General features: G+C 40.8%; 1 protein-coding gene across 1 annotated transcript; it reads right to left on the bottom strand.

Moving 5' to 3' along the window:
- Positions 1 to 238: 238 nt before the first annotated feature.
- Positions 239 to 24,263, bottom strand: wnt10a (wingless-type MMTV integration site family, member 10a). The gene is made up of 5 exons (XM_069662631.1): positions 24,192 to 24,263; positions 22,251 to 22,516; positions 16,075 to 16,448; positions 644 to 819; positions 239 to 550 (listed from the first exon to the last, which is right to left on the bottom strand). The coding sequence occupies exons 1-5, from the start codon at positions 24,251 to 24,253 to the stop codon at positions 274 to 276; spliced, it is 1,155 nt and encodes a 384-aa protein (XP_069518732.1). The 5' UTR covers positions 24,254 to 24,263; the 3' UTR covers positions 239 to 273.
- Positions 24,264 to 24,857: the final 594 nt, after the last annotated feature.

The following is a 24,857-nucleotide window of genomic DNA, read 5'->3' as shown; positions in this document are numbered from 1 at the left end:
TTGTCCCAAGAGGAAGTCAATAAACCTCCAAGCTCTTTGACATGTGGCAGCTCAACACATATAGCTCATGTGCACACATATGCACATCTATCTTTCTGCTGGCTCAACTGCTTCAAACTCTGTCCTTTCTCTTCTAGAGACAGCAGTCCACCGCAAAAGGGTTCGGGGCACATGTATTAAGTCATATTCCCCTTTCAAATTAAAAGTCTTGATTTAAAAAGGTCTCTTGTTCTTTGTTTTCTGTATTGTTTACAGTCTTTAGTGTATGTTTCTTCATTTACAGACACTGACCCACTCTGTTATCCTGCACTCTTCGCACACCACATAGCAGCACCAGTGAAACTTGCAGTTGCAACGTTCGCTGCGTGTCTGCTGCAGGATGTTGTGGCCTCTCCCGCAGCACAGGCTTTCACAGTTGTCCATGCCAGGGCTGGTCTTGTTGCAGATCCGGCCCTGGGTGCCCGCCGAGTCCGACCCCAGGTCCCGCTCACAGAAATCTGGTGACTTTTCAAAGTAGACCAGTTCGTTAATGCTTGGCCGCCGCCGGTGTGTGTGGTGGTGGTGATTATGGTGGTTGTTCTGATGATGGTGATGGTGGTGGTTGTGGTGGTTGTGATGGTTGTGGTTGTTGTTGTGGGAGTGGTCAAGCTGTCCGGTGTTCCGGTTGTGAGCCTTGATAAGCGTGGCGATGTGGAAGCGCTCTTTAAGGATGGAGCCCACCACCCGGAACTCTGGGGTGACCTGCCAGCAGGTCTTCAGCTGGCAGCTCCCAGACGTCCCGTGGCACTTGCATTTCCTTCTCATGTGGTCGAGCACCACCTGCAGAAAACACAGATGGAGACAGACAAAAAGAGAGAGTGGGATGGAGTGAGGAAGTGAGAGGAGGGAGGGAAGAAAGAAAAGGAGACGGATTAATGACTTTCTTGATTAATGGTTACATTTTAGTTAAATATATACAAGTAGAGGGTGTTGTAGACTCCATGCCATACTTCATACTGGGAATACTTCAGTTTTTTGTTCATCTAAACTATTCATTATTCCACAGTATAGTGAATGACACTGAAGGAAAATTAGTCCCGCATTTAACAAGCCAGGTGGTCCGACTCAGGGCCTGTTGTCAAACACACCGATATCAAATAACACACTTGGATGCAAGCATTACACAAACAGAAGGTAGTGTCATTATTCATCCTTTGGAATCAGGTAATAACTACACACGACACACATGAACATTGGGCTTAAGAACATGAGATTATATACACATTTTCAGCTTGATGGTTTACTGCTGGCCAGCAGGACCACATGGATATCAAGAGCCAGTATGCATATCTGAACGTTTAATCAAGCATTAACACAGAACCCTTAGCAAATGACCAACACTGCAAGACCTACTAACCCCTTTCAGCAGCACACAGAGATATGTATTGTATAGCATAATCACTGTCCATCCCAGTAATATTTCCTCAATACGCATGTGTGTGTGTGTGTGCGTGCGTCTGTGTGTTTATCAGTCATCACCTGCCCTAAACTTTAAGATCCAATTACCAACAGGAACACCAGGCCACCCAGAGTACTGACAGATGCTGCTGCTGTCGCCGCCCCTATCAACACACACACACATACACACACATGCTGGACACTTGCACAATTAAACACATTCCACACATGTGCTAGCAATAATGCTAATCTCCACAAAACACCCACACACTTGATGTCAGCCACCCCGAATGAGACAGAAATTGTGAAGGTATGACCAATTTAAGTGCAGGAGTTCCTTAGAACCTGGTATGTGCATGTTTGTGTATGTGCACTATATGTTCATGCTTTTGTGTGCTCGATGGCACTGCCTGTATGTTCCTATGGGTTGTTGTGTTTCTGTGTCGGTGTGCAGAAATGATCAAGTAGACTCGTCTTACTTTGATTCAGAACAGGAAACTCTCTCAACACTCAACAACTCTCTCCCAAGAAGAGCATCGCTCTTTCCTTGTTACAAAATTACAAACCCCATCCATTATTTACCCGGGATGTCCTCCATTAAAAAAACAGCAGTAGGAACAGAAGCACAGAGGGAAAAAATAGAGACAAGAAGGATCTTTCATGTATCTACTTAGTATGACTATCCAGGTTCCCACTTCTGGCATCAGTTTGGATTGATTCCAAAAATGAAATACCTTACTCTTCCTGTTCTTTTCCATCTGTCTCAAAAGAATCAAATCAAGTTGTTGAATACTCTTGAGGGTTTGTTTTGCGTATTGTAAGGCTCCACTGCATGCTGTGTTGTAAGGTTTCACAATTGAGAAAGCCATGCAGAGTAAAGAAGAAAAAAAAAAACATGTTTCCTTGTTCGGGGGCATGAATGAGCAGAGGTGTGGACAAGGGGAAGAGAAAGTGATACAATGAGACACCTGACTCATATGTTTGGAATGAAAAAATGAAAAAGAGCAGCAAAGAAAACACTTAAGTTTGCCAAAGTTTACAGGGATCAGTCACTGTCTAAAAGAAAAAAAGTAGTATTTAAAAAAAGGAAGTAGGGAAGGTGAATCCATAGAGCTTCAAAAAAGTATTAAAGAAAAAGTTTTTTCCTCAATTTAAAAGGGATACATTAGAGTCAGAGTTATACTATGTAAGTATGGGTTTCTTTCTGATGTAGATAAATGTATACAATCTTTGTAAACATATGTTTATGCTAAGATATTTATAGATTCACTGATGAAATCCAAATGTTAAGAATGTTAGACAATTTAATGTTTGAAACAATGATGCTGCATCTTTAAACATCTTGTTAGTGTATTCTAATAATCTGAAATAAGCTGAGACTAGTGGTGAGCAGATACCAGAGGTTAAAAGACTTTAAAGTAAACAACATTATAATAGCTAAAAAAGCACTTTTACTGAGTTCAAAATGCAGAATTTGGTTCTGTTTTTACATAGGGGCAGCTGCAACCCCAGGATCACAAATGTGCTGGCCTTAAACACACAGCAAAGTCTGTAATCATAAAACTCTCCAACCCACTTAAACCTTAAAGACACACACTGACCTAGGAGTCATAACTGCATCCACATTGCTACTGTTTGAAGCTTCATTCGCAGCAGGATAGAGGTCTTATAGGACAGTAAAACAACAAAAACAGCTTTAAAGTGTCTACGACATAAGACATTGGGGGGGGAAAGTAAAAGCCAAATTGTTCAGCAAATCATAAACTACAGTTGCATCTATCAAGTACAGTGATGTCTACAAAACTATGGCTCCAGTGGTTTGGATAATGTTCAAAATGCAGCTAAATGTTTGCAAAACCCCTCCCCCAGGTGGAAGTGTCCAATTATAGCTTAGCAGCATCACTTAGGTAAGCTAGGCCTGTTAAGCTTTTGATTCCTCCACATAAAAAGGCTGTAGCGAGAGCAAAGCTCTGCATTTGAAGAGTTAAAAGTTAGTGTCTATGTTTTGTCCTTTCAAAAACCCCAAACACATGAGCAAAGCTTAAAGAGAGGATTTAACAGCTTGTTTATCTGCTCTAACGTATGATTAAATTGTTAGCGTGTCTGGCTAACTAGCTTAAGTACCTACAGTAGTAAGACAGGGTTGCTTTAAAGGCCAAGCAGCACATCATCCACTAACTAGGGAGCCACATGTCCACTTCTTCATAAACCCTCCTTAGTTACCATCTGTGGGGACACTATCCCTGGGTGCTTCACAGTTTTATGTCAGAATAAAGTCCAGTCCCATCATACACTTTCCCTCATCATACTCATAGTGATACAACAACTCAGTGCCATTACTCTTGAGTGTCACGTAAGAAGACATATAGTGCCATTTAAAAACCTTGTTCAAGATTCTTTTTTTGAAACAACCTCGCTGAAAACTTTGAACACATTGTTTCTGACCTACTCACGGGGCCAATGTTAGCGTATAGTTAGCAAGATAATTACTGCTGATAAACTGTTACTGTTTCAGCCAGCTAAATTTAGTCATCAGCTAAATATGAAAATGGAGCCTTTTGTGATCTAAAATGAGGGACTATTTCTTGTGTACTGAGAGTTTTGAGTGGTAAAACTGCCACTGTAAGCCTTATAGGTGCTGTGTGAGAAGGGACAGCTAGGCTGAAGTTGCAACAGGCTAACTAAGGGGTGCAGGGCTTACAGAAATGTCACTTTCAGCCCTGATGGATAAAGCTGCATCCAATAAATTTGACTTATTCTCTTAGAAACTGCCAATTAGGATAACAACTTGTTGCTATTCAGCTCAAAACCAACTTGCTAACCAGTGGCAAGGCCTGAAACAGCTTCTTAGATTCAAAGAGCTATATATCTTAAAATGAACATCTGACAATGCAACATCAGAGGCCTAACACCTGCGTCAGAGTGGATTTATCCACTTAACACATAAGACATGCTGCACACACCCTCTGCTCTGGCTGGGCAGAGCTTAAAAAAGGTTTGCAAGCTCTGAAAACCGCAACAAAAGAAAATAACTCCGGGTGTCGAGTACTTTGTGAGGGGAGGAAATGTTGAATTTTCCTTTGACGTGTAGTTGAAAGGCAAACAGGTACATCCTGATCCTTAACAGGAAAAAGGGAAGCTGTCTGCTCTTGCTATATAGGAAGTGGTGGCCTATCAGTATGACATGACTGACATACTGTATGTGCTGATCCATCTCACAAAAGAGTGGTGGGGGGACAATGGCATTTTGTTCAAGAGGGGATTAAACATTTTCAAGTAAGAACCTGATCATATGTTATTTACTGGAAATGCTACATATAATTTTACATTTGTCTGATAGCATAGATAATACACCAGTTTAGATACATTGTTGTACAAATTGTGTATATTTGAATATCCAGAGAATTCATCTTTACAGATTCTGCATAAAAAAGCATGTTTTGGTATTGGCCAGTCATGTATTAGCGAGCTTTGGTTGCATGCAGAAAAAACAATATGTGTATTCTCGCTTTTCAAGTTCCTCGTCGAACTGTAAACAATGCAGTATGGAAAAAGAAGTCTTGGCTGGAAGATCTTTATTGCTAACCGCTTGCTAAACCGGAAGAAATTTCTACGCCCTAGAAAATTGGACATCGCTCCCAGAGGCTATATTGTCATAAGAGGAGAGCCGATGGCCTCTCAGATTGCCAAGGAATGATTTGGAGCATTGAGCTCAGATCATTTACTTGTTGATTTTTTCAGTGTAGATTCAGAGTTAGAAGACCAGAGTCAGAAAAAGTTAAACCTTAGCGATCTATATAATGAACTTCCAATGAACCCACAATCAAATAACTATATTTTTCCAGATCCAGACAACTCTTAGATCCTGACTGGTTAATTGACAATCAGATAAAAGGTTAGGATTTCTTCCTGTTCCTCCTGTACCTGGGGCTACAGTTCTGTGTAACAAAGATGAGAGAGTAAGCAACAGCAAAGACAAACGCTGTGTGTCTGTCTCTTTGTCTGTGTTTACGATATCCAACCTGACTACTGAATAAAGGAAGAAACTTAATGCAGTGATTTATTGCTTCTTTGTAGATCTTGTGAAATAGCCCTGCAGACATGCGGGGCCGGTGGAGGAGGAGACGAGCGGTGGATTTGGTGGGGAGAGAAGTGTAAACGTGGAGGTGAGAGGAGGTGAGAGGAAAAGAGAATGACAGGAGGGGGAGATGATCTTTAGATTATCTCTTATACTCCTACACCTCTTGATACACAGTGCGGTTTGTGTGTCACTGAGAGTTTGTGTGGGTGTTACTATGAATCACCTGTCCGTCAACTCGATACTCAGCTGAGGATGACTCATCATGTCCTGCTGTTATTAGCTCACAGATTAGATTGGAATCACAAACCCTGTCTTACCTATCATCAGCTGTGATTGTCTTGGCAATGTGAACAGGGAAATATACAAATATTGTACATGTTACACAACTTAGGTCGACTCATACAAGCTATAAAAAGCTTGCTTGAAAGAACACTTTGCATAACTCACTTACTGTCAGCTATGGTAGTGCATATTAATGTGTCCAGAGACTCAGTGGTGGCCTGAAATCTGGATTTGAGAAAAATAGGTTACCATGTTAAACAAAGAAAAGAGCTGATGTTTAATAGATGAAACACGTGACACTGATGCAGTGGATGTCCCATTCCATTCTCCAGTCTGCAATAACTTGCACTGTAACTTAGTCATGATCTGAAGTTGTGTCTACTGAAAATGTAAGAAGGGATAACATAATTGAAATAGGCTTTTACATTGCTCTAACACTGGTTAACATTGCACGTACACTTGCGAGATGTAATTGCTTCAAAGTCAATGGTGGACCACAGTTAGAAACAAACATCTGGCAAGTTTTAATTGGCTTAACGAGTGAGACAGAGGCGCCTATAAAAGAGCCCCAGACTGAGATCAAATACAACATGTTGGTGGCAGATTAGGACTGCAGGCTACAGAATACAGTAGACCGGGGAAAAGTACAGCATAGTGGAGCAGAGCAGACTACCACAATGTGATGAAATGGGTCTGAATGCATTAATTAAATAATCAAGGAGGCCCAATCCAAACCAAGAAACAAGGACAGAGGAAGAATGACATGTGACCCAGTCCTACAGCCAAAACTGAACCGCAACAGTTGCATTTAAGCAGTTTCTGAGTAGTTTTTGTGTTTGAATAAATGAAGAATGAAGTCAGTAATTACAATTAAAATTTTCGAAGATATCCAACCTCACAAGGCAGTTATTGATTCACAGCATGTAATTGCATGTAGCAGTGATCCACGGCTGCAGTATGCCAAAGGTAAAGTGCTGCCACTCCTGTTAGCCTCCAGTTACAAATGATTTTGTCATCCTGACCGAATATCACAATTCAGCTGAGTCAGTACTGACTCAGTGGTAATGAAGGAGCTGGTGATGACTTATAGCAGAGCTTTTTTTGGAAGGGGAAAGTCCTGTGACATACAGAGGAATCCCACAATACAAATACTGTGTTACATTGTATTCCTTGTGTGCCAAATATGCGATTCCATCCCTGTAAATGGTAAATTGACTGTACTTATATAGTGCTTTTCTAGTCTTTCTAACCACTCAAAGCTGCTTTTACACTACATGTCACATTCACACACTGATGGCACAGGCCTGAGTACCAATCTCCAATCAGAATTATGTCCATATATTATACCCGATGGCTATGCCACCAGAGGCAATTTGGGGTTCAGTGTCTTGCCCAAAGACACTTCGACATGTGACTGTAGCAGTAAGGGATCCAACCCCCAACCTTCCACTGGGCCACAGCCAAACCTGTGTAATCCATAACTTACCTTACATTAACTCTGTAGCTAAATACTATTGGATAAATATGATATTATATTATTAGAATAATAATAATTATAATGATTCATATGTGGAAACTCAGTTGATGAAAAACAATATCGTCATAAGCAGCTACACTGTACCAGTACCTGCATAAATTAATGCCGCCCTTCTTTGTTGGGTGTGATCCTTGTACCATCACCAGCAACCACTTTTGGGAAAATCCTAATCTAACGTCTAAGTGTCCTGCAATCGACCCTTGTCTCTGATAAACAGCAGACTAGTCTGCACGCTGCCTGGTGTTTGTCAGTTCAAAGACAATCTACTAAAGGGCCTTTAAAGCCAAGCAGAAAGCCAAGGCGATATCAAAGCACACAAACAAATCCCACAGCAGCGCATTAAGCCCCGACATCACTTTAAACAAATCAAACGCCTTGCTTCAAAAGAACAGTTAAGAGCACACAGACAAATACACACGCACACATTAAAACACAATGACATGCAATTACTGAGCAAAGCATTTCTACGGTATACAGTATTACTACATCACGAGTGTTTGTGTGTGTAGTATTTACTCGCTGGTAAACGTCCACAGCTCTCGTTTAAAGGCTCTAATAAAATGTTATTACCAGCATAAGCACTTCCACCTGCTGCGTTTCTACTCTGAAACATTGGCCTCTGTGTATATTTATGTGTTTGAGTTAAGAGAAAGAGTGGCATGACTCAATGAATACATGTGTTTATATGCACATGCAGTGTGTGCATGTGTTGGTGTGTGTACGGTTTGTGGTGGGTCAGATCAAATGCTCTGCCTCTGTACTGTCAGGACTCAGGAATGCCCTGCACACCACTGATGATATGAAATGGCCTCTGAGGAGCACAAGACTAACCCCCCATTAATGTTGCTATTTTTGATCAAACACACTTTGCTTTTCGTGTGGCTTCTTCTGAGTCAATGAATTAACTTGAATGGGCTCTCCAGAGCAATTTATCATCGCTCATGGGGTTAAATTAGCCATAAAAGAAACCTAGGGGTTCCAATATTGCTAGTTTGGATCAAGCAGGAGGGCTTGCTGCTCTTGATTCATTACGGCTCAAACAGTATGACAGTGTGTTGTGCGCTCAGATGAAGCAATGGCGTGCCCTAACACACCCAAAAAGGTCTTAAATCGCCGGAGAACACAACCTTTTCAAGCATTTACAGTTTTACAGTACATATCTATGAAGATCATGGAATCCATGCCAAGTCCTTCCCTTGTAACTAAGCATTACAAACAGTGCACTCAAATCCATCAGTTGATGCACAAGTGAATCCACCTTACGTCAAGAGGAAGCTGGTGTTCATATGCAGTAGGTGCAGCTTAACTTCAAAAGAATACCCATCACCTTTAACATAATTAGTGTCTTAAGGGTTTAAGTATTTAGTTGCTATGTCTTTGGTTGTAGGAAACAAACCAAACCATTGTCAAATGTTTAATAGCAGTCAGTAACTAGGAGAAAGTCACACAGCACTTTCCTCTGATGTTGGCTATGATAATTTTGCTTTTATAAACCAGTTCATTAATAAATAAAGGTACAGCATGGAACAGGAATGCCAGGCGCAATACAACCTTTACGGCTGTTTTAATGAAAACAATACAACGCGGGCTCCAGTGTCGCGGAGCTATGTTTGTTATCACAGCTGACATGCACTTATACTCAAGGCACAACTTACATTTCACCGTCATTTGTTCTTGGCTTTTTCACGCAAAAATTCAAAATAATGGGAATATTTCTACAAAGTTTATGTTGTCCTCTCTACTGTCTCGCTAGTTGAATTAGCTAACAGCGCATGTGCACTGACACAACTGTGTTAACTGCTGGGATGGAGCTACCTGCAAAGAAGTAGGAGAGAAACAGAAACAGTGCTTCAGGGATTTTTTTGTTTTTTATGGCCATGAAAGGAAATGGAAAAATTCCTTCATATGAAAAAGTAACTAAATAACGGATTACTTGACTTGCAGAAGTTACTCGTTAAACAAAAAAGTAATCTTAGTACTCTAACGGATTACTTTGTAACATGTTACCCCCAACACTGCTGGCCATTGAGGACTCAGGAGGTCCAAATTGTGGATGCTGCTGCCACAGCAAACGGACATTTATGGACAAAGACAACAGTTTCTCTGTCCTCCTGATTACCAACAATAGTGAGGAAGATGTGGGTAAAGGTCACAGGCTTTATATGCCTGCTTCTTAACCAATCCATTCCCACTTAGTAATGACTCAGTCTGTTGTAAAAGATCTCAGGTTAATCCCTCCAGCTTCTATTCACTGTATTTCACCTAACCATGAAAACAATGTAATACAGATAACCCAACTACTGTTTTAGTGGGACTTGAAGCCAAAATTGCATTGTACATTTGGATCATTACTGGCATCCACCCTGCTGTGCCTTCACTCCATCTTAGGCACTGTGAAGATTGCCAAAGAGGCAACAAAATACAAAAGGCGCACGTGCCATTGTGAACATAACTCTTGAAGGTTTTATTGAGTCAGGACAAATGTCTCAAAGGTTTAAAATGAGTTCACAGTAATAAACAGCAGGTTGGCAACATAACGTAATTAAGAGGGGGGTCAAAAGAAGTTGAAATGTATTGCCTCCTTCCTGAGAAGGGGATCTCACCTTACTCCCCTGAAGTCATGCCTTGATGGTAAATTATAATTACCAGAAGAAGCTTGCCAGTTAGATGGCAAACTGTTGCACAGCCAACACTGTCACCACCTGCCTAATGAACAGACAGGATTGAACAGAACCTCGGCAAGGCTCTAACCTTTGCTTTGCAGCATGAATGCAGAAAACAGTGCCAAGCATTTGTTTTGAGGTGTGATCTCTAAACGATTGAGAAGAACGCTCAGGAAAAAAAACGCTAAACTTGGCCAAGAAATTAACTGCAGCGGTGCAGTGTTTCCATGTCATAAGCAGCAGCTTTAAACATGTAGTCAGGCATTTAAACAGGCCTTACTAGCTTCCGAACAGTAGTGTGTTTTGGTTCACTGCAAAAACAACATTGAGGGTTGAATTTTTTTTGCACAATGAAATTAATGAAGAAATCAGAGCGCTTGATCTTTATCTAACCTAATTAGTGGAAGAAACAGACTGTCATCAGCTTTGTAAAGCAACTTTCATATTAACTAAAGCAATAGGTGCGTTTAAACAAGCAGGTGGTAAAGCTCACATGTATCGCGTTAGTGATATGTGGTCATCATATGTAAATCAACCCCCACTGTGCTTTTATTTCGTGTGCCTCCTTAGTGTACAGTATTATTTCTGTAATCAGCCTGCTGGAGAGAAGTTGGTGCAGCCAGAGCAGGAGAGGGGAAAGAGGGGAGGGAAGGAAGGGCGAATCTCTTTCTACTTTCCGCCTCAGTGTTTGAAGTCTAAAATCTTTTGCAGGGTTTTAAACATCTGTTTCCAAACTGCCAGCAGCCACTAATTAGGGCTAAAAACAAGACGGGACGCCGTGAGAACCCTGGGGTGGGCATGAGGCGACATGCACACCCCGCTAAAAAACCACCGCATTCCTCTGCTTAAAGACTACTTCTCTGTGAGGGGGGAGAGGGGCAGGGCGGAGGGAGGTGAGGCGGTGGTAGTGGCAGGTCGGTGGGAGGAAAGAGATACGGGAAGGGTAGGCATTATTTTGAGGCCCCACCTGTCAATGTTTTCTGTTTGATTCTAGGGGCTGTGAGTGTGTGTGTGTGTGTGTGTGTCTTTTGAGTGAGTGAGTTTGTGTGTGTGTCTGTGTTTCAAGGTCTTAGAGGGGTTTTGTTGCGGTTTCAATACTATTTGAAGTCATCAAGGTACGCTGTATTTTACAGTAGAACAGCTCTGCAGTGACTCATACTAAGTTCTCCGTCTCTCCCGCTTTTTCAGCGTCCTCTTTCTCTCTTTCTCTCCCTCTCTTTCACTCCAGCCATGAAGTGTCTCTGTACGTTACACTCATTCAAACACTGATCTGCAGCCTAAAGTGAGCTGTAACAAGTCAGCCAGAGCCCTCTAAGCATCTTCATGTAAACGATGGTTTGTTATTGTACTGTGAGCTCATATTAGGGATGCTAATTAGACTTTCTAAAACAGACTTTCTAATGAACAGATTAACAGTGAGTGTAGCAATAACACCTCTTCCTAACATGCAGCGAGCAAGTGAACTACATCCGATGGAGCAGGAATCGAACCAGACCGGCTGTTTTTCAAACACGTCTCTCAGCCTGTTTGCTGACACACTGAGCAGGTGAGGAGTCAGGACATCTTAATGGACAAAATGACAGATGTCTAACTGGAGGCGATGCAAGCGAGAAAACAAGCAAATATCATAGTTTATTTTTTCCTCAATGAGGATCTACTAACCTGCTCTGTAGTATATCTGAACAATGTTTTGCCTTGCATCTGCTATAGTTTGCTTGTTCGTTAGGAAGGCAAAGTCGGTTGTCCTCCATCATTTTATGTCGCTTTAAACTCTTTGATGACTTTGAGCTAAAGTTTCTCTTGTTTTGATGGCTGATGCAGCTCCCTTGGCTGGAATTAACAGTAGCTTGGCACAGTAAAAAAATGTATTGTCAAGAATCTAAGAGCCAATATTAATCCTTTCTTAATATCCTTCGGAAAGATTAAACTGTAAATTAAAATAACACTGAGTAGCGCCATTTTTAGTTTATTTACTTTGAGTTGCTGATGCTCTTCTCAAAGTTTAAAAGGTGGGATTTTGAGCTGTTTATGAATGTCTCAGACAAAGCAATTAAAGGTATGCAGACTACAAGAGGCTGTTTACATTTTTCTGGCTAATTTTCGCAGTGACTTCTCTGTTAGCTTGTTCAAAAGAAGCGGGAGGAGATGTTAGAATATACAACAACGTCGCTAACTTTAGCTGTGCAGTTTATATTGTTCATAGTTTGCTTGCTGACTACGCTGCAGCATCCAAAGCTTTTTTTTTTTATGTTTATCCTAATTATATAATGCATTATGAGCTTTGAATAGCCCTGATTAGAGAAGGAAGGGATATCTACGCTGCTAGCTTCACTGCTAGTTCCGCTGCTAGCTTAAGTGCTTGTTCATTCTCTGTTCATGTTCAAGCCATACATTGATTTTCAGACGTGTAATGCTTCTTGTTGACACGTTTTGTTTTGCTCATGACTTTTATCCCTTAGACAACTTTGTGAAAAGTAAATAAGAAGTTTGGCAAAGTTGAAACATATCTGTCTCTGTTTTTGTATTGCACACATCAAGCTGTCATATGCAACAAAATCTAAGGGAAAAGATACACATGACTGACTCTGACTCTCCCTCTGCAACTTTAGAATGATCCAGCACATTTCACAGAATAAAAGCCTATTAGTACTTTTTGAACATATTATTTAGCATTTTACATATTGAGCTCAAAACCATACATTTCTACAACATCATTTACAACACTCCAACAATTCCACACATATAATTGAATTTTAAAAAAGTGAGCTTTCAGTGTCTTGCTCAAAGACAGAATACAAGGAAACAAAACAAGCAGCAGACAGCATCAAACCTGGGCTGTTTTGGATGTGGTATAGTGTAAGTCACTCAATTGAACCTCCAAGGCCTCAATTTTTGGGACACATCTGGCCTCAAGAGGTACAGTAGTCAGACTAAAGACAACATACATGACGCCACAGTGTGACCCTGCCCATGACCGAGTCTCAAAACCTCACTTACTACATCCAAACAAAAGGAGAAGGACCCAGTGGACTCTCTTTTTTCTTGGCTCATACACTCATTGCTTCTCATGTCATATCAGCCCCCACCCTAAGTTTACTCCCATATACACAGCACTGATTGGAATTTATGTCATCAGTTCTACATCTATGACTTCTTCAACCATTACAGCTACTGCGGAGAGTCCAGCTGTTGTTGAATACAGCTGACACGCTCCACATTTGTGTTTTGACTGCATAATCAAGGAAACCAGAAGTAAACTGATGGAGAGATACAAGCCTAAATTACACAGGAGGAAACAGGGAACAATGAGCAATTTACGGTCGCTTCTTGTCCCTGTTCCACCGCAGTGCTGGATATCGTAAAGGCTTATCACTGTCATTTACATCTTTCTCTCCCATTGCCCCAGGAGGAAACCTTTGTAGAAATGTGTGTTAAACAAGATTTAGAAATTACATCACAATTTAGATTTAACAAAAATATTAACAAACAAGAAGAACAGATTAATAGATTGAAGTCAATATTACTCTTTCCCATAGTCAAAAATATCCTGCAATCATCTGTAAATAACGTCATGATGCTGCTGATTACTATTCACTATGTCATAAGTTACACTGTTATTATTACTAAAGGAGAACAAGACCGTCCTTTCATGAGAAACAGGAAAAGTCAACAAAACTCTATGAAGCCTTCTAGTCTTAACTAGGATTACTCTACTTAAACGTCATGGCTAATTTTGACACAGCAAATGACGGAAACAAAACGAGCACATGACCACCATCATAACAAAACCAACCAAACTTCCCTGATCTGTCAAACAGACACTGACTGATCTGTAAATATACTTCTCCTCTGTTTTGGGGGAATTACTGAAGTTTCCCTGATGAAACAACAAAACACGAGCACGATACAGCTAATCAGCAACAGACTGACGCAGATGTTTACAGGCCATTTACCCAACACAAGAGTGGATCTGTCGAACATCCACGGGCTTAATTTCCAGTTAAATGGACAAAAAACGTATTGAAGCAACCAAAATAACAATTTGCACCAATGCTTCTTTCAACTTTAACTTCATCAACAATGAAAAAGTAATTCACAACATATGATCATTATTCTATTGTACTGTAAAATACAGTTTTAACAAATTGGGAAGTTACTCCAGACATCCGTATTTGTTAATGTTCTCCCAAAGACTGTGTATTAAGGTAACTATGATGTATGAAAGATGAATCATAATGGGAATTCCCACTGTGGTCATGGAAACAGATATGCATACCTCTCTTTGGTTTGAACTGAGAAAAGCTGAAATTGCAAAGTCTCTCTTTTTTTTTTTTACATTTCTTTCAAAGATGTTTTTTGGGCCTTTTATGCCTGCATTCATAGAGAGGAAACAAGGGAAGAGAGAATAGGGGATGACGCGCGGCAAAGGGACAATCGTGGGAGTCGAACCCTGGGCCGCCACATCGAGGACTGTAGCCGCATTTTATCGGCCACTAATTTAACTGCTAAGCTAAATCAGCGGTGCAGTCTCTCTTTCAACTGTAAAATACAGTAGTGGAAATTGAGCACAAAACATTGATGAAAATATTTTTTATTAAATCAAAATTGATTCTCTGAATCTATGTTATTCAAACAAAAGTAAGCTGGTGTCAACAAAGCATTGCTCCACAAATATGCTAACCAGTTAAACTCAGTGATGAGAGTGAAAAATAATAAGTCAACTCAGCTGCTGTAAAAGGCAATTAAAGTCCCTTGAACCCATAGCACACTTACTCTTATTAACCAGAAATAAATACACCAGTGTCGCAGCCTTTCACAGCATCTCTTTACACCCTTTGTTTTCCAAATAATTCCTCTTTAGGAAAAACAACTTCTGCTGCCCCGCAGTGCCACTAAAGTGTTTCTGCTGGGACCTCATGTAGATCCTCATGTTTGGACAGAATACAAACAGAGTTATTGTAAGCTATCAAATTCCAATTACTAGTAGTTAAATCTGGTACCATACATCTCCATTAATAAATACTTTGTTTTTCTTCATGGGTGTTGACAAAGAAATTTGACAAAAAGAAAGCTGCTTTACAAAACTTCAACTGTAGAGGGAAAATTACTGAAAGTGCAGCTTAGGCAAAACCTCTATAAACACACAGAAACACTGGGACACACACGCACACACAGAGTCTCGTCCAGCAAAAATAAACAGCAGTGTAACACCGTTGACCTCGCCACTAAAACCAGATTGTGTTCTGCACTGCAGCATTATCATTGGCCACAGCAGCACTTGACCCACCCAACCTCCACCTGTTTCATGGTGTAATATGTTTTCTTTTATAAATTAGATTATTTTGAGTCAACTGTACTTTACTAAGTTAACTTTAAATGCAATACTTGTTGATATTTGGTAACACAGTGGTAACAAGAGAGTATACTTTTTGCAACTACCTTCTAACACTCAATTATTTTCAATTTAAAGGAGCAGCCCAATGCTTTAATATTGCCCTTGTATTACGTTTGGAGAGATATGAGTGATCGATATAGAGGCAGCTTGCAGAGGCCAGTCCTTAGTGTATGGCATTGGTCAAGCTTGGTCCTAGATTTCCCATAATACAACTGGCTAGCGTCTTTCATTAGATTCTTCCTGACAGTACACATCTTCCAACTCCTTGGCCACAGTTTGTGAAGCAACCTGTATGCCCCAGTCACAAGCTGATGACAGCAATAAGGTTATTATTCATACTCTAGAAGTTACCTAAAGAGTCACAAGATATATTATACAACTGGGTTTACAGGCTGAAGAGTGCTTTATGTGTAAAATTGATGGAGGGCCCCTTGAATTAGGAAAAAAAGTCACAAATAGCTCAAGTAAGAACATTTTTCAGTAAATTGAATTAAAGCCTTTAGATACTAATTTTGAAGTAGTAAAAATCATAGAGAATAAAACATAAAAGGATGTTTGATTTCGGCCTTTGAATCTTTCTGAAATGAATGGTTGAATTGCATTTTGGTGGCAATAGTAAAATGTCACAGATACCAACAATGATACAAACTTTAAAAAACTAATATGGGTCAACACTCACCTGTCTCCCAACTCTGTTATTATGCAGCCTCATTCGGGCGTGGATGTCCTTGTAGGTTTCACGGGCATCCAGGAAGTCCCTCGAGAACTTCTCTCCGAATTCCACATCGGGGCTGCAGCCGCCCCACTCCCAGGAGTCCTGGGGTCCCGGCAGGTCTGCAGGGAAGTGCTCCATGACGCCGTGTACCATCCCCTTCCCCCTGTGGATGGCCTCCAGCTGCAAACGGTGAAGTTTGATGCGAAAGGCCTCCTCGTCCCCACGCCGCTTCTCGTCACAGCTACACGCCTTCAGTTTGCCCATGGAGCAGGCGTTGGCCACTGCGTGCACCACGCCTGCTGCTGCGATGGCATACGCAAAGGCACTCTCTCTGAAACCTGCAGGATGACGGGAAACAGTAGTGATGTTATTATGTAACTAATGACAAGAAGGTTTTGTGTCACATTGTCACAATCAAGATACAAGTTTTGGGAAAGGCAATACTTTGGATATTTTGTGTCATAGCAAATAGTTTCATACATTAGTCCAAGACATGTTGTCAGTTGAAACTCTGTAAACTGACACTGTGTTTCTAGTCCAAAATGACATAAAGTATCCCACAAAACTCTTACAAAAGCTGACATGAGAACTGTGTACTGTGGCATGTGTCTTAAGAAGGTCGCTGTAGGGGGTGTTAAAAGATTTAAAGTTAGTTAAAACACATTTTCAACAACCTGCAGGCCGAACATACCAGTGTGAATGTGTCATGAACCTGTCAGATTTCTGAGCCTGTATACAAATACTGTTTGTTTGTTTTTTTATTTGACAAAAACAGCAACAGAAATAGCAACAAAACTATTTAATACCCCTCATTAAAGTTCCATGGAAAAACTTGCGGATACATCTTCTAGATGTCAAGTAGAGTTAATCCTTTAAACTCAACTGCTAAACCAAACAAAAGCATATTTGAACCTCTCTGTAAGCAAAATGTGTCATGATGCTCAGGGAGTTTGGACTTTGCATGCGTAGTTTCACACACAATCAGCGATGCTGTTGTAAGTGAGCTCCCTCTATTTTGATAAAGACACACATAAGAATTAATTCACACCTTTTTTTGATATACACACATGCTGAGACTCATATAACCTAGGGAAACATCTGGGACAATAGCAATTAAGTGTTCCAAACACTTTCGTATTTCGTCACTGTGGGCCAGCTGAACATGAACAGTCCCACCACTCCCATCAGAGAACCCTCAGAGGAATCACACTCTAAACAGGGCTGTGTCTCCTTCTGTCTGTCTTTCTTATATACAAGATATTATCTGATTTTTTTCACATCGTATCATACAATGAAAGTTTAGGACCAAACTATGTGTTTCTGTAAGTGCACGTTTTTAGCTTACACAGGCTGATTAAGCCATACCGCAGCATTTGCCTTGTAATCACTTTAAAACAGCTCAGACGGACTTCTGCGTGTAGAAGGCAGTTAACTGACTGTGTGCATGTAATCTCTCTATACGACATGTGACTGCCTTTGCCTTTATAGCTAAACACGTCCCTTTCTGCTCGACAGCAAGTCTAACTTGCGTGCGGCACATGTAATGAGTCGACTCTACCACAACTGATCTGTAATTCAGCCGACTAATGTTACAGTAGTGTTCTCCTATACACACAAACATTCACCCTGTCCATGGTAATATATATCTGTGAAAAAAGATCCATGTCCAATCGTGGAATCCATGAATATTGACAGATAAAGTGCGACAGCAGCACTTGCACTCGTACCCTGTACAGTGTTTGTTGTTAGATCTCAGCTTACTGCCTGTGAGCACGGTGCCCTCAGAGTCTATAAAGTAGCCCCACTGGCAGTCACTTACTGGTGTAGAAAACACTGAAGATTATAATGGAAACTTGTAAAGAAAACATGAAAAGAAACCACTTAGGAGTTTATAGCACACAGTTTGAAGGGGAAATGATTCAGGCTGCTCATTGGAGTCAAATAAAAAGCTATTAACTGGAACTGCCCCTTTTAGCGCTGTTTGATGTTAAACTTTCCTTATTTATCTGTTGGAGGTAAACTTGATATTATTTTGTCTTCATGAGATATGATGCAAAGATTGACACATTTTCTGTCACTTCTTTCCTTACTTCACACTGGACACATGCAAAGACTGAGGCATCACCATCGCATAACAATATGTTGTCCGATGCAACTCTGCTGCACATTTTCCACTATTGGTTACACTGTTCTCACTGTGATGCACCTATACATTACTACATGCCTAACATAGGTGTTCACCAATAATGTTACTCAAACAGTCAAAACAACATTTGACATGTGTGAAAATATTTAGCCCTCTCATTTATTTCAGTGAAACTAATATGTCAGGGAAGCAGGGGTGTCAACACAGGGGACTGTGGAACAACAATATTGGGTCTTTAAGCCAAAGTGAACTCAGCTCAGCTTTTCTTAAAAAGTAACGCAAAGGTCGCCAGTTTAGCTCAGTGGTTAAAGAGTGGAGGAAAAGTTCTTGGCGCAGCAGCCCTTGGCCCGTTGTTGCACATTATCCTCACTCTCTCTTCCCATTCTTCTCACTCGATCCACTGTCCTATCATGTAAAGGCAAAGGCCAAAAAAGTAATCTAAAAAAACAAAAACATTTGAAGTCAATGTAAAGAGTTAAGATTAACCATAAACAGGCCTCACCAAGGCAGCCCCCTGTGCATTTTTAAAGGGCCAGTTCGTTGATTTTCAACCTCACTCCTATCATACTATTATGGGGAGCTAATGCCATAATGGTAGGAAAAAAAATGCAATTTCGCTCTGTGCCTTTGGAGGACATTTGGAGGCTGGAAAACGGTAGTATTTCACTCCAGCGTCTCGCTTTCAGAGGGAGGAGCGCAATGCACGCTGGGTGTTGTAGGAATGTAGAATGGGCAAAACCACGAGCTGTTTGTACAACTGTCTCCAAAGCTATGGCGCCAATTTCAAATTTCATTGCTTCTATCGGCTACAAAGAACACCATCTTTGACTGACGGTGGCTTTTTCCAGGGGCAAATTGCTCCTTTAAGTGTATGGCAGCTTTGAAACCCTTTGAGTCCCTGTGTAAGATCCTTTAACCTGCACTAGCAGATGCAAGTCCGTTTGAAATTAGCAAAAAAGCTGCACAGAGCATAGACATATTATCACATTGTAAATTGATATAACAACCTCGTTCTTACTTGTTACGTACTGGCACAACCAGCAGATTAACATTAGGATTCACATTGAGTCCTGAGTTTGTCCACCTGTTGAATGTCTAAATTTGCCCTCATTTTAGCTCTGGCTCAGTCTCAACCAACTCTTCGGCTGCTGTGTGTTTCACTATGTACACCAACTATTCGCTAATTGTGTCTGCTAATTGTGTCTGCTGCTGGAGAAGTAGCATACAGTGAGTTTTTCACTGCTTTATTTGCTAAAAAGAGCTTTATGGTGCATTTGGAAACACAGGCCTGGTGAGACTGAACCAAAACAGAAAAGGCTGTTTGGCCATAAAACTAAACAATGAGCTTAAAGGTTATAAAAGAGCAGAGCGAAACTGCAGAATCAGATTATTCTCTGTGGATTTGTCACTTTTAGAGACACCTCTAATAAAGTGATGTACCAGTTATTTGATCCCCTGTTGTTATAAAAAAAAAAGGCAAATAATCAAGCTAAAAAAAAACGCCCCATCACCTTAACCCACACAGGCATGGGAAATCGAAAGGGATGGCACTTAGGCACATCCTTATGCTTAGAAAGCCCGTTTTAGCTCTTTCCCTGCTCTGAGCCGGGCACTGCAACACAGGCCCCCGGAAGACTGGGTACAAATCAATCTAACAAATAATTCACCGGCTGTGGCACGCCCCGCTGAACTGATGGCAAAGGAAGTGACAAAATGAATTAAAGATTGAAAGGAAACTGTCACTTTGTGTTACAGAAACCAACTAAACAGGTTTATGCTTTTGCCTCGGAGAGTTGGGAAAGTGCTGAGAGCAAATTCACAAGTACTCGCACTGGCAAGGGAAGTAAAAGCATTAGGAGAAGCCCAGCGAGGGAGGACACAGGCACAGTGACGGAGAAAGAGAGATAGAGATTCTCCTATTTCTGTCTATCCATGTCTTGCCTGACTTCCTCTTTAGCCTAGTTTTTAATGCAAGCTAAACAGGAATGAGCATGGGCCCATAAAATGTATCAGGATCCATCAGCAGAGCGATATGTGGCAGAGCAGGAGAGGCTGCGAGCGGCATCAGATGTAGTAAAATTAGACACCAAAACAAACATTTGGTTTCTGTTAATAATATTACAAAGATCAGTCTAGACTTGCTTTATGTGAAAAGTGCCCTGAGGTGACTTCTGTTGTGATTTGTGTAAATAAAATTGCCTTGACTTGACTTGATTCTCGCCTTAAAAACAAATAAGAAAATCCAAAGATTTTAGAAAACTCTGCAAGATTTATGAATTCATTTGCAACAGATTTATTACACTGGATTTGTATCGCTTTGTAAACGTAACTTCAAAGGTTTTAAAAACAGATAAACTTATAGTTTATGATTAATAAAGCAACTATACTGGTTTGGTATACATAAGCCTTGTGTGAGACTAGATCATTTGCTTTTATCCCATCAAGTTTGTGTTAATCTCCACAATTCCATGTAATCCATTTCTGTAAACCTGTCTCAATTACAGCACTGCCCCTTTTTCAGTAGCTGCACGCAATAATGGCGCCAGCACATATAACTTGTATCAAATTTTTTTGAGTGAGCGGAACATATCAACATGTAACAGATGAATCATCCAAGTTAAAGAGGTTGTTTATGTCGGTGGTTTGGAGTTTCTGCACCCGAGGCAAACCAGGGATGCCAGACAACCAGCAACTGCCTCTGCTAATAATGACAAACAGCCTTTCAATGAGTCAGTGAGGAGTGAAAGTAAGATCAGAGGTGTGTAAGAATATCTGTAGTTAATTAGGGTTTTTTTATTATCATTTTGAGGTTCCACAGAGGCGATGGGAGATAAAGTCCTTAATGAGGGTTACAAAACGTGAATGTCCTGATTGTATTGCACGCAGCTAAGGAGATAAATTATGGCACCACTTATCTCGCCAGGAAAGATCTGACATTTAATCAGTTTTTTATGACTGTGAATTCCATCAACAGTTCAGTGCCACTGTCTACGTCTACTTTGTTCACTGTTTAATGCACTCAATATTTGAAGTAAAAATCAACTGATACATGTTGCAAAGCCAGTGCACTACAATGCAATATATAATGATAAAAGTATGATGAAAGCCATCCTAACATGCCTGGGTTCTTTCAGTAGAAAAATAATGCTAACAACATTCTGGAGCCTTATTTGTAAGTCATTATTAAAGATCTGGACTCAACATTTTAATAGTAATCTACTAATAATGTGGTTCAACTCAAGTCATGAGCCAAACTAGCAACCACATTATGCGTTAGTGATGCATTAAGCCGTTCTGGCTACTTAGATATTGATGCCTTTCTAAGTCAATAACCTGGGATGAGTCCATCTGAAAGCTTCCCAACGAAGATAGATCCTCTTTCATCCTTTGTGGTTTACTCGCAAAGCTCCACACACTACAAAGCATCAGAGAAAACTGATCTGCATGAGACTTGGTAATCTTGAGGTGACTAACCGCTTTTGAAGTTACCTGCTCTTTTGTACCACCTTTTCAGGGAGACACAGTAAAGTGGTACGAGCCTGTAGAGATAACCAAACCGTTTGGACGACTGGAGGAATTGTCTCTGTGTGGGAGAATATGATCCCTTTTGATAATCTTTGGAGAATAATATTATACCGATGCTTGTTCAGGATGTTTAGGTATCTTTGTGCTAACTAATCTTACTAAGCCGTTTCTTTCAAAGTGTTCTATCAAAGTGTGTTTGAGGATGAAACCACAGCCTGTTTGAAGACAAAACTTTTGAACTGCTTGTGATTTTTATCAAGGAGCCTACACCTCACTTCCTAAAGGTGTTTTGGTGGGTTTTCCCTGGTTTAAAAGTCTTAATTTTGCAGCATTTATACATTTTTTCCTTTTCCTTGTGGCGTTACCCATAATTTTAAAGCAAAAAATGTAGCATGGCTATAAAAAGGCAGACGTGAATTCAATTGGATTTGTACAGGGGGCACATTTCAGTCGTGACCATAAGACTGACCTCTTTTGAAGACTATGCTGTCGTAGGGTATTTTGTTCCTCGTCTCCAGGCTGGAACAGTTCCAGCGGTGCCCTCTGAACTGGTGCTGGCACTCGTGGATGGCAATCTGGATTCCTTGGATTGCTGAGGCCGTCACGTCCGGGTTACGCATGCACACCTCCAGCTGGCGCCGCGTCAAACCCGGCAGTGTCAGACACACCGTGTTGGCATTCAGGATCGGGTCGATGTTTGGAAGCTTCAGGCCCAAGATTTCGTTCGAGTCTACCCTGCATGGAGCACACAGGTCAGGTTAATGACAACACAAATGACAACTCATCGATCTTTTCTCTCTGTTCTCTTTACTTTTGTTACTCAAAAAAAGTCTATTTGGAACATTAACATATAGTGTGTTAATGTTTCTTGGGTGTCACACCAATGTTCATGTTCCACATGGTCTGACATAGTCCAAACTGAAGTTGATTACTGTAGGTTGACGGTTGCCAAACCTTCTCCACATGCTGGCAATTTAAAGGGGAAAAGTACTCTAAGATATTTTTCTTTTTTTTCAAATCCCTTAACTTTATCAATATGCAAAGATTCCAACAATCTAAAAGAAAGGGTTGGACGGGCGATCCTAAAGGGATGCTGGTTCTTTAAATATATGCCAAAACACGTTACATACTTTACTTGCACTTTGAGTTTTAATTTAGGCCAAATTCAAGTTTCGTTTGATCTTCTCTTTGATGTTGATGACTTGACTGTACAAGATAATAGTTGTTCCGTAGAACAGGTGAGTCGCAGTGGGGGTGGGGTAACAGCTTCCACTTTGTTGGCCTGATTCCAGTAGTTTTAGTAACAGTTTTACAGTAAAATTCCCTCAGGGAATCAGTTAACATGTAAATTCAATGACTCTTTCGCTGTAAGGTGTGTCTCTGAACTTGACTGTCTGCTGCTTCTGTTGCAGATTAATCATTTGAACAACGGTAATTGAGCTGACAGCAGTCAAAGCTCCTTTAAACATGACATAGAAACAGTAACAGCAGTAACAAGGAAAACACAGGCTGCGCTGATGACGGCCTGCTCAGCTCAATATCATTGCAAGTAAAACACAGGTTGCAAGTCAGGAGAATGTATGGCTGAGGGCACACACACATCTGTATGCACACATGCTGAAGCACACCCCGACATGCACACACAAATACCAGGTGTAGGGAGGAGTGTACAGTAACGCACACGCAGAGAGACAGTCACGCAGCTGCAGAAACTTTGTCAACATGTGTACCTTCTTCAAGTTTCCCTCCTGCGAGCGTCTTTATCAGAAAAACTAAAAGCTCACAAGCCACCCTGTGCTCTTTCATAGAAAGCAACCTGCACTGTGCACTTTAGTTACAATCAAAAGTAACTTGCCATGACATCAAGTGTTGTTCTTTTGCATAGTTGTGCCCTACTTCCCAGGTGGCATTAGCCTACATGTGTGCTTCTGTAAATCCAGTATGGCTTCTGTTGCTACCTGTTGTGTTTCCTGCTCTGAGTAGACCTGTTTCAACAACTGTCTTTGCAAAGAGTAACTTTTAATTGATTGGCAACATTGTGCCAAGAATGAGGAGGACATGGGAACCAGATAGATGGCAACAGATTATAAGTATGCAAATTTCTTTTTCCCTTTATTTTATGTTTCATATGATAGCTTTAAGCACAAGTCAGCCAGAAAAGTGTTACATAACTTTTATATGCTATATATGCTACGCAATTATTTGCATGAATAAAAACTGACTTTGATGTTGTTGAAAGATTAATAAAGTGAAAAGTACATCTTTTTAACTTAGAACGTAAGGTATGATTTAAAAATAGAAAACAAGTTTTAAAAAAAAAAGATGAACCCGAGATGTTTTTTTTACACCATTAAACAAACAGAGATGAGCTTTTTAAAATCACAGGCAGACCTCATGTAATTCAACTCACCTTTTATCCACGAGACAGATAACCACCAAAACGCACGCTACTCTGAGCACTGACTGTTCCATTTTGAGTCTTGTAAATAAGAAAAAAGCAAAAGTAAAAAGAATGAAAACAAAGAGAAATGTCCAATATTCCGCCTCAAAGTTTAGAAAGAACACAACAGAGGATCGGGGTCAGGTCAGGTCCGGCTAAACGTTGGCGCTGGACTTGACAGCTCCGAGAATCCCGAGTCCAGATGTGGCAGCCAGCGGCGGGATACTCATTCAAAAAAAAGTTTCATCCACCTCTCAACTTGCTGAATGGAGGAGGTTGCTACAAGTTTGAGGAAAAGTCACTGTTGTCTCTCTCATTTACATCCGTACACATCCCGGTATCTCCGCCAAGGTCTTTGCATTGATATAACATCCGACAGAGACGGCTGGAGCAACATAGGCGCTCTAAATGAAGTCTGCCTGCTTGTGATGTTTCCGTGCGCACCGATAGTCCTCCTAACTAGTGCACTTAGCGCTTCGCCAGCCCACTTTTTTGCGTCACCCAGGGAGTAGGGGAGCGCCGAGGGAGGTCAAGTGGCTCGTTAAAGCAGGATAGAGATCCTTTTAGATAAGGAGAGCAGGAACACTTAGCCTGCGCCCTCTGTGAGGGAGAACATTTGTATTCACTAAGGACCGA

Source organism: Semicossyphus pulcher, unplaced genomic scaffold (assembly GCF_022749685.1).
Source record: "Semicossyphus pulcher isolate SPU_LCO1_2020_fin unplaced genomic scaffold, fSemPul1.0.p SCAF_15, whole genome shotgun sequence".
Classification (NCBI taxonomy): domain Eukaryota; kingdom Metazoa; phylum Chordata; class Actinopteri; order Labriformes; family Labridae; genus Semicossyphus; species Semicossyphus pulcher.
The sequence above is the reverse complement of the archived record's forward strand: the minus strand, read 5'-3'. Positions and strand labels throughout refer to the sequence as shown.